Source organism: Mixophyes fleayi, chromosome 1, assembly GCF_038048845.1.
Source record: "Mixophyes fleayi isolate aMixFle1 chromosome 1, aMixFle1.hap1, whole genome shotgun sequence".
In the NCBI taxonomy this organism is placed as follows: Eukaryota; Metazoa; Chordata; class Amphibia; order Anura; family Limnodynastidae; genus Mixophyes; species Mixophyes fleayi.
Window position 1 is genome coordinate 124,555,027 of NC_134402.1, and position 14,412 is coordinate 124,569,438.

General features: G+C 38.9%; 1 protein-coding gene across 1 annotated transcript in view; it reads right to left on the reverse strand.

Annotated features, from left to right (window-relative positions):
- The window catches only part of ADAD1 (adenosine deaminase domain containing 1), a 59,829-nt gene that overhangs the window by 4,321 nt on the left and 41,096 nt on the right, over nt 1–14,412 (reverse strand). The window contains exons 8-9 of the mRNA XM_075200217.1: nt 12,810–12,980; nt 11,054–11,283 (exon numbers count right to left, since the gene is read on the reverse strand). Of these exons, the coding sequence (XP_075056318.1) occupies nt 11,054–11,283; nt 12,810–12,980 (401 nt within the window). The remainder of the gene's footprint in view (nt 1–11,053; nt 11,284–12,809; nt 12,981–14,412) is intronic.

Below are 14,412 nucleotides of genomic sequence, written 5' to 3' on the forward strand. Positions count from 1 at the left end.
GCAGCAGCCAACACCAGGGCCAGCGCAGCAAAAGACAAGACCTCTGTTGCCCCTATCAGCGCAGAGATGAGCGTATCAGCGGGGACTGGTAAGAACTCCAATAATGATACTGTTAATATGAATAGGGGTGGAAGTAGAAGACAGCTCAGGATTAGATAGTTCTACTGAATCCGAAGGCAAATCACCGTATAAGGCTTTTAAGGAGCAGTGGTGCATGCTGATGACGGCGAAAAAAAAGCGTAGGTTATCTGGTCCTGGGGTAGATGCAGTTAGAGGTCAGTTGGGGCAGGCTTCTGAGCATAAAGCTGTAGCGTTCGAGCAGGCTGGGGTATCACTAGGATGCAATCTGGGTGCAATTTACAGCTCATTTGCCAAATCAAACAAGAAGGGACATTGAAAAAGGCCTATTTATTGACATATATACACCATGACAGAAGCAGGGCTAAAGGAAAAAGAGAAGTTGGTGAGAAAGGTTTAGCGCAGGCTGATGCGTATAAAACTATGGATAATTGACTGAGTAGGATGTTCGTTTACACAGGGTGTTACTTAGAGGCTTTCCCAGGGATGACCGAGTATGGAAAAATAGACACATTTTATCCACTTATTCAATAGGAAGTTTGGGGGGACCATCTGGAGGGATTACGACGAGGCCTTTCGCCTGAAGTCGCAGGGTCAGAAGCCAATTAATTTTAGGTCAAGAGATGTAGACATCTGGTTAAACTGCCAGGGTAGTGCAGCTAAGGAAAGAGGGGGTGCATCAGCAAAGCCTTGGAGGCCTAGTTTACAAATGCAGAAAAGACCTAAATGCCGGACATTCACAAGGCTCAGTGTACAAGGGCGCAATGCAGGTTCAGGCACGCGTGCATTTTTAGTAAAGACTGGACAGGTATCCTAAGCAGTATGAAGCAGAGTTAATTTATGAAGGATTTAAGGAAAGGTTTGAAATTCCGGTTTGGACGTCAGTTCAAATAGGATAGAGTGTAAAAAGCTAAAGTCCATCAATGCGCATCCAACAGTGGTTAAAGAAAAAATTGTCAAGGAAATGATCTTGGATTGAATTGCCGGTCCCTATATGGAGCCCCCCATAAAGGATTTGGTTGTCTCCCCCCTAGGCTTGGTGCCTAAGAAGGCAACAGGGAAGTTCAGGCTCATCCAGCATTTGTACTTCCCAAAAGGAGCGTCAGTCGACGACACACACGACAGTGAGCAGTATTCAGTCCAATATCAGTCGTTTGACAGTGCAATCAAATTTGTTAGAGCACATGGCAGGGGTGCTCTTATAGCAAAGCTGGACATAGAATCAGCTTTCCAGCTCTTGACGATACACCCAGACAGTTTTAGGCTGATGGGTTGTCATTTTGACCACAAATCTTTCATTGATAAATGTTTACCAATGGGGTGCGCAATATCATACTCAGTTTTTTGTTCCTTTCTGAAGTGGTGTTTTGAAACCCGTAGCAAATTAGACGATTTTTTGTTAGTTGGTCCTGCAAAGACAGAGCAATGCAGCCAGTTGTTGGGAGAGCTCCTGTGCATGTTTAGGGAATTCGGTGTCCCTATTGCTCAAGAAAAAACTGATGGTCCAAAGCCAATCATATCTTACCTAGGAATCGAAATTGACACAGACAGGTTAGAGTGCAGGCTCCCAGCGGACAAGATAGCAAGGTCCAGCAAGATGGATGGCAGGTGCATAGAGGCTAGGAAGGTCACGCTAAAACAGATGCATTCATTGCTGGGGTTGCTGAACTTCGCTTGCCAGGTGATACAGATGGGCTGCATATTTAAGAGGAGGCTGGAGAGAGCAACAGCAGGAATAAAAAGCAGCACCACAGGATTCACATTAACAGGGAGATCAGAGAGTATCTGTTGGTATGGGACCGTTTCCTACAAGAGTTTAATGGGGTGTGTTTATGGCCCGCAGCAGAGGAACCTAACCATGAGATGCATCTGTTCACAGACGCAGCAGGGGCAATAGGTTTTGGAGCATATATGGAGGGGAAATGATGCGCGTGGTCAGACGAGTAGGTCGCTAGCGGTCTCACTAAGAACCTAGCTGCGCTGGAATTGTTACCAATAGTGGTGGTGTTTGAGATTTGGGGGAAGAGGTTAGGGAACAGGCACATCAGGTTCTGGTGCGACAACCTGGGGGTGGTGCAAGCCATTAACAATCAGTCGGCATCAACCATCAACCCCCCCCCTCCCCCGTTATTAGGCTGCTTGAGCGGTTAGTTACAAGGTGCCTGCATAGGAACATTACATTGAGAGCAAAGCATGTCCAGGGCGAGCATAATACCGTAGCTGGTGAGCTCTTGCGACAGGAATGGGAGGTTTTCAGGGAGGTTGATCCTCATGCGAGGCAAGTAGGCTTACCATGCTCTTCCCATCTTTGGCAGATTATCAAACCGGTGTAGGCGAGCTGGTGGCGAAGTCCTTGGCGCAAAAGACAAGGAAATCTTACATTTAGGGCTTACATTGGAGCTTGGGATAGATGGCAGCCGTTTAAAGCCAGAAGATCATCAGAGGGTAAAAGGAAACCCTACAGATATTACTGGCATTCCTGGGTGAGCTACACACAACCAGGGCTTTGAAGACCAGTGTTAACAACATACTAGCAGGCATTGCCTTTTTCTAAAGGCTGAGGGTAGAAACAGATATAACCAAAGCATTTATAGTGCGTACAATAAATGAGGGGCTGGCCAGAAACGAGACTTGCAACCCTGATCCCGTGAACCAGTGACCGCAGAGAGGCTGAGGGAGTTAGTAGGGATAGCACCCACAGTATGCAGGGATGAAAGGGAAACAACGCTAATTAACACTGCAATCATTTTGGCATATAGTGGCGCTTTCAGAGTCAACAAGATGATAGCACAATCCCAAAAATCGCTCAGATCAGGCCTTTTGCGCAAGAATATGGCAGTGTCCTTTAACGCGGTGTTGTGCAAGATCCACAGGTCTAAGATGGACCAATTAGGAAAAGAAAGGTGGGTACAGATGACACCAGGCGGATGCGGCGGTTTGCCCTGTGGCTGCAGTAAAGCAATATCTCAGCTCAAGGCTGAAGGACAGGGAAGTCTTCCTGGTGCACGGCAGACGTTTCCCCTTTAACAAGGTTTCAGTTCACATCAGTTTTTAAGAGATGCGTGCAAGCCTTAGGTTAGGCACGGTAACATCAGCAGCTGTCGAGGGGCAATCTGTCAAGAGGCTGGGTGGCTGGATGTCAGACAGTTATAAATCTTATGTCAGGCTGGCAAAGTGGAACAGCGGGTCAGCTGATGTGCGTGACTGAGAAGTTGGTACCCTCATGTCTACCCCACCAGGGGGTTTTTCCTTCTTTTTCTGCCACCTCACTCATGCAGTCTCAATCTCTTCACAGCCAACCAGGGTAGGAGGCGAATATGGATCTCTGGACACTCAGCAGGCTTCGACTAGGCCATACAGGCCTTGGCTAGGCCTGCCAAAGGAAGCAGTTACCGTTAGTTGGCTGGGAAAAAGAGAGATGGTATGGGGGGGACCTCAGACAGGAATTGCTAGAGGCAGAATAAAAGTGAGACCAACCTGTTGTAGTAGTTTTACACCTCGGGGCAATGACCTGGGAAAGAAGAAATCTATAGATTTTGTATGAGGTATCTGGGAAGATTTTGTGTGGATGAAAGATCGCTGGGGTGCTATTACATCAATATGGTCAAAAATCATACCAAGGCTGTCCTGGAGAGGTGCGAGGAAGGGGGCGGGCATTGACAGAGCTCATAAGAGGGTTAATTCATCCACAAGTAAACTCATTTCTGCATGCAGCGGCATCACCATACGACATGCACTGGTTTGTATAGGAGAGACGGGGTATACCTGTCAGATGTCACGCTGGACTTGTTCAATAACACGATACAGGAAGCACTGGAGGTGTTGGGGGCTTCGGCCTCATGAAAGGTTCACGAATGTCTCGTGTGCGGGGGCATGCAGCGGCCAAGGTATAGCTATGGAGGGGGAGAGGCCCAGCGCGGTGCATAATAACCTCGGAAAGGCGGCCGTCTGCCCGACTCCAGCTTCAACGGATGGGCCTCTATGTGGGCACACCAAGGGAAGAGAGGGTGTGTGGGCACTAGATGTGTTCTCCAGACATCCTGGAGGAATTGGTAAAATGTGCACTGCTTTCCCTGCATTTGGTGTTGATTGTAAATAAAATTGTGACCGTTATTAACGCCAACACCGGCCTGTGCCCTTTTATTTCAGAAAAAGGGTTTGCTGCCTCCTGCTGGATGCCAACAGGTAGGCATATCCTCCCTTATAAGGTGCGACCAATAATGAGCTAAGCACTGGACACATGTAAATAGCGACCAATTGTCCTCCTAGACACCAGGGGCCTCAATTAGAATTAGGAGCAAAAAAAAAAAAACGCACATTCTGGACAAACCATGTTACAATGCAAATGGCACAAATGCATTTATTTCTTTACATGCAGGCTGCTTTTGTTTGTAACACAGAAATACGGCAGCATTTAGAGATGAGCTAGGACATACCCATGCCAATTTTAAATCTGTCCGTAAATTTTCAAACCCCCCCCTCCCCCTCCCTGCAGTGCAACATGGTTTGCCAAGGTACAAATATGATCCTAACTAAAAATGAGGCAGCATATCACTAATTAGATAGATGGGGAAAGCGATTGTTTAGGGAAACATCATTAAAATGCTAGGGGTGCATGCATGAAGCACTGGTGACGTGATCACTTGTTTTTCTTTCTTGAAAGAGATGATCTGGATCTAGAGACCAAGACCAACTCTGCCACAGCAACTCAGTTACTTAACAAAGAATGACAATCTGTGTTAAGAAATGAAAAAGTAAACCCCCCTGACAAAAAAATTCTCTTAAGCCAAAATTAAGATTTTGTTAATATGAGTACCGCACATGAAATTAGAAATTATGGACTGGCTAGCTCATGTTGGTTCAGATGATAATGGATCTCTATCAAATTGGGACAGAGCTTTCTTTACCTTTGAAATCAAGAAAAAAATATCATGTCCTATCAGTGTGAAAACAAAGTACATTTTAAATTACAAATAAGTTTCAGTGACTATTGAAATTGGGCATGGTGAGACAGTAGTATGGCTGTCATCTTCAGAGGCCATGCTCAACGGAAGAAAGTTTGCCAATTTACCACTAAGCAATAACCTAAATCCAGCAAGGGCAAAAAAGAAAAGGATCAATGTTCTTAGACAGTACAACATCGCTAAGTGGGTTGTATAAAAGAATGTATGCAATCCTAGTGCCAGCTGTGCACAATCCAAAAACAATCTGTGCTAGCAAAGTGGCAATATAGCCTCACAAACTGAAAGGTCACAAGAGAACCTAATTTCAGAAACTGCTTGTCAAGCTGTGAAGAGAAAAGAGATGCACAACTAGATGTCGCTGCCATTCAAAAAGAACATGCGCTTAAAAAAATTGCCTACTACACCAAACACCCCCATTCCCGAAAAATACTTTTAATTTATCAATGGCTAAATTAAACCACCGTTGCAAGTTCTTTGTCAACTACAAAATTTAAACAAGCATCAAGAAAATTAAAGAAATAAAATCCACATATTATCTAAAAAGGCCAGTCACCAATGCAGGTTGAAAACAGCCGTTCTTAAAATTATGTCAATGGTAAAGAGTATTGTATGGGTACTTAACATTTTTAGCATCTATGTGTATTAAAATGTGCTTTGCGCTGTTAAGAAACCGATGCCACTGATGCAAACATAATTTAATGCTCGTTTTAAAACCATCAGTCCATGACCAATTTGCGTTGAGGGCATTACTCGTCTTGACTACATCTTGATTGGCCTCTCATTTATGTTTTAACCTGGCATTTCTGCGGCATAATCATCCCTAAAAAACAACTGGTACAAATGTAGTGTTGGGTTTGTTTTGTTTTTGACAAATAAGGATATTCTAAATTAAATACAAGCTTAAAGAAATAGAAATACAAAAAGAAAGAACAAATCAACAATACAGTGGAATAATTATAGTTGCAACATCAAGATAATTTGTTTTATAACAATAAAAGGTTAAAATCTACATCAATAAGTCTTCTAGATAATATTGTTGGTAAATGCAAAGACCAGTGAGACAACTGTATTCAAAGCACCTTGGTTAAGGGCCACCAATTATTCTGTAAGGCATATCTGGTTAGTGGGTCTTAACAGAGCTGGTCAAAAGTAGGGATGTGCACCGGCCACTTTTGGTGTCTCGTGTTTTGGATTCGGATTTGTTTCGCAAAACACCTGACGAAAGGTTTTGGTTCGGATTTAAGGTTTTGGATTCGGATTTATTTTGAAAAAAACCATAAAAAGTGCTAAAAACCAGTTGTTTTTTTTTTTTCACTCCTACGCTATTATTAACCTCAATAACATTCAATAACAATCATTTCCACTAATTTCCAGTCTATTCTGAACACCTCACAATATTGTTTTTAGGCCAAAAGGTTGCACCGAGGTAGCTTGAGCACATAATGCCAAAAAAAGAGGTACAAGATGGAATTGTTCCGGGCCCTCCTTCCCGAGATTCGACGCGAGACTTGGACGACAGAGCCTCGTTTTCAATTTTTTGCTCGCCGGAAATATCCGAACAGTGCTCGGATCCCGTTCGGATCCGCACTGTTCGGGTGGGCTCGGTATTAGCGGAATCCGAGCCCGCTCATCTCTAGTCAAAAGTGGCCTTGGAAACTGCATCGAGCAGACGTTCTAAATCTCTAGAAAGGTCGTTCCTCAGCCTAGCGAAGGTTTCTTCTTCTCTGGAGAGTGGTAGATACTACTTTTCAGAGACATTGTAAGAGACACATCCTTTCTCAGAATATTAAAGGGGACTCAGATTTTGAATTTTATTCACAAGAGGGACAAATTGTCGGGGTATTCAGAATATGAGAACCATTTTAGTTTCGGCATAAAGTTGGTTAGTAGACAGGGATTGGAACATTTAGTCATGTTCGCCAGACTCTTAACATGGAGGATGCAGAGAATCCTTCACTTCAGGACGTTTCAGTTATTAATTGAAAGAAGCAGCGTCCAGTTGCTTTTTCTTCCTCTTCTCATTTATCTGAGATGTTGATAGTTTAATGGGAACTCCCTTTTCCAAAAGAGGTAAGTTCCACTTAAGGTTGATATGCCAATTGCTCGATTATCTAGACATACCACTATTTCAGTTACAGGGTCTGCCTCTCTCAAATATCGTACAGACCATTAGTGTGAAGGTATTTTAAAATCAATTTATGGGGCAGCAGGGGTAAGTCTCAGATCTTCTTTAACATCTGCATGGGTTAGTAAGGCCATTGAGAAATGGTCATAACAGGTCACTGAAGGTCTTCAATCTGGCATGTTTATTCTATCCAATCCCATTATAAGGAATTGGTCTTTTTCACAATTCTCACCTCAATTCATTATTTATTATTAATATAGCCTAATACTTAATGTCTAATATTTATTGAGATATGCAGACTCTTAATTTTGAGAGTCATCCATTAGTTATCCTGTAATAATTTATCACATTTAATAAGACATTATGAAACGATTATAGTGTATAATTCAAAGCAACCGCTCTTTTATCATGATAGGATTCACCCTATATGAATCATTTTTGCACAATATGTATATAATGTAAAAGCGACACCATTCATTTCATTATTTACTCAATACACCCCTATACACATAGGTTAAGATTTGCATGTATTTAATTATTAATTGGATACTCCTTAGCAATCTATGAAGTTGACAGTTTTTACAACTTTGCAGGAATTGCAGGAATTCTCCACCTCTAAACCAATTCACGGGACATAATGTAGCCTTATATTGACTTGGCCATTGTAAATCTTGTATATCTTTAAAGACCTTATAATATTCTGTGATAAAATAATGGTATATGCCAACAACTTGTTAAGATTAATTGTTAAGACTGAAATAGCAGATAACTGAGTTATATGGAGTAGGTCTGGTATACTTAAAGGTTGCATCACTGTCAAAAATATGTAGTCAGCATAAAGGAAAAGAATATAGGAATATATTCCTATATTCATATATTCCTCGAGAAGAAGTCTGAATAGATGAAACGTGTTGAGGTCGAGGGACTAGTACCCTCCTGCATTGCTGTATATTCAAGCTATCATTAGAGGTATCCTGAAATCTAACCCACGGCTGTGGAGATTAAGGGCCTGATTGGAATTACAGATAAGACAATTATTCTTGTTCATATTGTGAGCATGTATTTTATATTCTATTGTGAATAAATTTATACTTTTTTATATACTACACTATGTGGGACAATTTATGTTTTTTTATATATTGGCTGACGGAATGAATTAAGTGTGAACATCCACAACTATATGAACATATACAGATAAACTGATTTTTATATATTTTCTCAGTGTGCACTAATCTGGTGACGGATTGATCACTAAATACACCAGTTGTCTGATATTGATCTGGCATTTCTGTCTTCTTTGCATATGTGTACGGGACTGGAGTAAACATTCATGCTTTTGGAAAGTTACCAAAAGGTTTGGACTTAACGCATATGGAAATTAATATATACCCACTGAGTTTGGACTAAATACTCTGAAATACTACACAAGTGTGCGCCTTTTCCTATGAGCTGCAGTGTGATTCAACATGGAGGAATGGTTTGGGTGGTACCTGATGGTGCAGGAGTTTGTGTTTGATGGAGAAGGCTTACGTTTATAAAAGTTAGACTGAGTAAGACAATGATATATATTGTAGACTGTTGGTTTACATGGTAGTAATGTATATAGGATAGTGAAGAAAACGTGCAGATTGCATAGATTGAATGCATATATTGTTGAGATCAGGATTTAAATTGGAAACTGGTACAGAAAGTGAAATGTGATTTGTACTGGATAGTCAGTGGGCAGATGTTAGAATTTGGCTGAGGTTTACATTGTTACATGGGTTAAGTTCCGTTTCTTTAGTTAATAATGCAGCAAGGTGATATTAACAAAGACTGCATTGTTATGGTGTAGTTTCATATTATTTTGACTGCTTCCTCCATGTTTTTCTTTAACATGCTGCGTATTCTTGATCTTGTCTCTGCCATGCGGCATGTCCTCCATCTTGCATCGTGCCCACACTGTCTTACAATTAATGCACACAATGAAATCTGATATACAAACATTCATACACAGATGAGAAAGGCACATTTATACGTAAATAAAACAGATGCAGTAGGCACTGCATTGTATTTTATGTAAAATATTTAAGCTTCCTACAATGTGTTCTTGTATGTGTGAACACTGTTACTGAAAATACCTATTGTTAATAAGCATACATATGATCTTAAATGAGACATTGTGGAAATCCTTTCTTGATATAATATGCAAATTTCTGTATTATACTGTGGTAATAAAAGTAAATAGGACAGACATTGAAATAGAATTATCTTTCTGATAACTGGGTTTAAACTATAATCTACCTTTTGTGAGTGAAAATAAAGGTAGTTCGTAAATGGTCATTAGGATATTAATATAATAGTATATTTGCTGTACCCTTGGATTCAGATTTTGTGACTATTTTCTAGATTTATGTTGGGGTTGGCAATTTCCCTATGTGAACCGCAGCGGTGAGGACACCTGATTATTGTTAAAACACTGATGTGAATGAGTTCTCTGTACAGCACTGCGGAACTAGTGGCGCTATATAAATAACTGATGATGATGAAAATAAAAAATGCCCTCAATATATTGGGCCAATAATAGACAGTTATTCATTTTCAGTGCCTAGTAATCTGTTTTTTTTTGTTTTGTTTTTTTAAAGTGACCAGCACTAGTTACATTGTAATGGGATAAGGGCAGCGGAAAGTGCAACTGACTCAGAGGTGAAATGGCAGCAATGTGCATATTCCCAGGGTAATGAACTAATTATTGAGGGAGGAGGTCATGACATTACAGCTAGCATCAATTTTTATCTTATTCTGCGGCAGAGTAGTTTGTGCCGTTTCTTATTTTTTTTTGTTATTTCCATTCAACTACAAAAAAAATTTCATATGGATTACAAATATGAAACATTTTTCCTTTTTACTAGATCACCACATTGGAACAGAAGAGAATCTATATTTTTAATAACTTGGTGTGAGGGCTTGGGGGAGTTTTTATTTCAATAAATGTTTAACAATCATGTCTGTTTCTTACATTTTATTGTTATTTTTTTTTTTTTTAGTATAGTGGAATGAGGTCTTATGGAACTCATACCACTAAACGAAAAAAGGTGACAAATATACCACACCAAGTGTCTCAATATTTATTACCCTGATGCTTTTCCCTGCACAATTTTTTTAATGTTTCATACATATGGAACTTTTCCCATTTCTTTCAATGGTGTTTTTATTCACACATCCCACTGAAACGAGTGGGTTATTGACATGAATGGGAAAAGCTTCTTGCAACTTGCATTCTAGATGTATATGCAAATACGCTCCACACATATCAACATTGGGTATACCATATGTGAAGGTCATATTAAACGCACAGGATTTAAATGCTTTGTCACGTTGGGTTTGCGCTTTCATTTTTTGAGGCAAACACAACCTCAGTGGCTTATCAGCTTTACTATTAGTGCCTCTCAGCACTTCATCATCAGCTATCATTTCACTTAGACTCCAGATAAACTTAAATCATTTTAACTGTAGTAGCGTAACTAAAAGTAACAAATTTACATATGCCTATAGAGTCTGCTAATGTTTTTTGTTTTTTTTTAGGGATCTGGACAAATGTACTAAGTGAAAAAGCTATTAATTCATATTTGTTAAGAGAACAAAACAATCAGATTTCTTCAGGTGTAACTTTACATTGGTATAGATTTAATAATACTGTTAATTGACCTTATACCAAGTAATAAATAGAGGCATACGAGACATTTTGGTGAAAGAGTAGCTTTTTTTTTCTTTTGAATAGGCAAGATAAACCGGATAAATAGAAATTAGTCTCAAGTACAAGGTACTATGCAAGACAGGTAACACTTCCACTATCAAATTGACATTTGTTGGACTTTAGTTACCATCTCAAAAGAATATAACTTACCCACAATAATACTGCTGATGTACACTGGCTGCATGAAGATGCTCAAAAGTCCTCCTTGAACTCCCAGAACTTCCCATTTTGTTAGTTTGTCAGTGGAAGACATGCTGCTTATGTGATTAGTAATGTTCCGTGGGTAGTATGCTACAGGAAAATTTTTGCCCTCCACAGAAACATGAAGGCTTAATTTGTCATTGGTTTCATGTGCAGAAAGAGAATGGGGACTGAGATATCTATTTAAAAAAAAAAAAGAAAAAAAAATTAAGACAAAGTTTTCCTTACTATTTGACATTAATATATGTCTCAAAGGCTAAGTATTACTAAGTAAAAATACATGAAATAACTTGAGGCTAACCATGTAAGGATGGAAATGCTCCAGTATAAAAAGATACAAGTGTTACATACAACTTGGCAGATTTACTTTGTAGAAATGCATTGTGAGGATTGATTTATACATAGGTAAGTAAGAAGCCCACTGCAGCTCAAACGGTGCAGTAAAAACTTTTTGACCGATTTACAATTCCATTAGGAAACTGTCCTAAATATGTGAGAAAGGCTTTTAATGTCCCTAACGGAGTGTAAGGTAATGCTTTACTTTTTCACAGAGCTGCAGTGGAAAATCAGGACAACACTGACAGAAGCCATGGTTTGAAGACAATGAGCAATCTTCTATCGCTTTAGGGAGAGTGGTTAAACGCTCAAATATGGGTTTGAACATTCCAATAAAAGGTTTGTTTAATCGGGAGTTCAATAACGTCATCTACATAATAAAATGCCTATGTGGTAAAATGTAAGTAGGCAAGGCAATAAGACGACAGAATGACAATGAAAAATATTTTTACCTATAGTGTTGTCATGTTAGATTCTATGGGGGCATATTCAATTCTCGGCGGAAACGCCGAAAATCTCGCGCTAATCGTGCGCGGAAAAACAGTTAATACGGTAATTTACTCGCTGGATTTCAGCTCGCAGCTCCTTGAGCTGAAATCCAGCTACATATTACCGTATTAACTGTACTAGTTTTTCCGCGGCGTGGAAAACTAACAATTGAACATGCCCCAATGTGTATCAAACATGAGGAGCAATGTTAACGTTTAACATTTTTATTTCATAAACGTATCATATAAAAGTTTTGTGTTTCAACTTTAAGATTTTGTCTTGATGAAAAGTATGACAATGTGTTTTGTATGCCTGTTTTATATATGTAAGAAAATGGAAATAAATAATAAGATTTTGTGCTAAAGATCTAATTTTATTTTTAGCAGTTTTCAAACAGAGGAATAATCCTACTCCATTAAATCCATTTTAAATACTTTATTTGTTAAAGTAATGTGAAATGAACTTTTACTGTATTTTTTTTAATTACAACATTTTACACTGATGCACCACTATTTTAACTGCACAGTCTGCACTTGACTCAGAAAACTGTTCAATATAAAACATGCATATACCTTCCAACTCAGAATAGTTCTGACATAAGTATGGTAATGAAAAGATGTATATACATTCCCCTCATTTGCAGCAGGATATATGTGTTGCCTTTTTATAAAGATATATTTCACATTTCTTGGATGCCTTTTTTTCTTACATTCCTATATATAAAATTAAAATAAAAAATATAATTTACATAGACATCCGAGTGCTCTCAGTCCTCTAAGTGGAATGGAGAACCTCTTATGTACTACCTTGTGGACCTGAAGGAAATAGATTTACAGTACTGTAATGTGCTACAGAACATCGTATAGGTAACGATACTTACAGTTGTGAATTTATCTGGGCAGCACCTTTTGGAAGCTGATTCATATACAGATAGAGATTCAAATTCTGTTTGAGAGCAAGGAAAGATGTTGCAGGCTCTCTGCAGAAAATAGATTTTTTCATCATACCAGTATTTCCGCTATAGAAAAGTAGAAGCTGCCTGTAAAAATACCTAAGAGACAAAACATTTTAGTCAATACTTACGCCAAGCACATTTATTAAACAAAAGTACAAACATATTAAATTGAAATAATTTATTTCTAGTAGAAATTATGCATTTAGAGATACTGCACCAGCAATCAGTCACCATTACCCACTACATGCTGTCAGTTATTCCCGGGTCTATTTTCTCAGTACTGTTCAGCTTCTTCTTAGTGTCGATATTCTCATCCAACTGCCAACAGTTTCCTTACAAAATCACTGTACAGCCTTGATGCCAGAAACAGCTATTTTCCTGTATCTGCTTTATTGCTGTCTCCTTGGTATTGCTTGCATCATCTAAAACTGCCTGCCAAGGTTATCTTGGAAATTGCTTGTTCTCTTCTAATTTTGTTTTTTGATTTTAAGCTATTTCTTCTAACATTTCTTATTTAATTAAAAGAAACATCAAACTTTTTTTTAAAAAAATAATGTCTTCAACTAGTAAAGTTTTAAAATTGAATCGCCTTTAATATTGCTTACTTATTATTATGAATATCTATTTATATAGTGCAAGCATATTCTGCAGCTCTTTACAAATAAGAACACACACAGTAATAAAACAAGACTGGATATTAATAAAAAGGTAATATGATATATTGTTATTCAATTTAAAGTATTTCACATCTATGCAACAAGTTCAGTTACCAGCACTCTCAACTTCACTGACCAAATATACTCTGGGGGAAAGAAAAAAAAAAAAAGAAGAGTACAGCAAGAAAGACTGTTAGTATAAAAAAACCAGTAGGACAATGCAAAGATCCTGCTTGGTCTGCAATTAGATGACAGCAGACAATTATAACGTTTTCAACTGTACCAGATCACTCATAATACTGCAACACATTGCTGGCGTATATACCAGATACACTACCTTGGGCATGCAATAAATACAAACAGAAAGAGGATGAGTGGAGCATATGACATTACTCATGGGAATGCCCTCCCATAAGTGGTAATACAGGACAACTGTCAAAAAACAACTTGGATAGGGTCTGAGGACTAACTAGGTCCCCAATAGACAAACAGTTGCAGAGAGCCCTGAAACTAAGGAGAAACACAAAGCTCCAGAATATGGATTGAGCTAGTTATGTATATTAACATTTACAGAAAAATGAAAACACAATATGGCTTAGAACACAAAAGAACTTACAAAAGTTACTTGCCCACTTTCCCCAATAAGACAAGTCTTTCAGAATGCCAAAAGAAGGGTACTATTTAACTGACAAAAAAACGTAAACATCCGACAGTGAAATGTTAAATTAATGAACATTAAAAAATAATACCTTGGGGGGGCGTGGTCTGGCAGCCATTCTGAGAGGATGCACAATATTGGGGTTCTGGCTCAATCCATCTAATTTTCCTGCCCATAGGGCAATATTGTCGATCAAAAGCGTTCTCTGCATTTC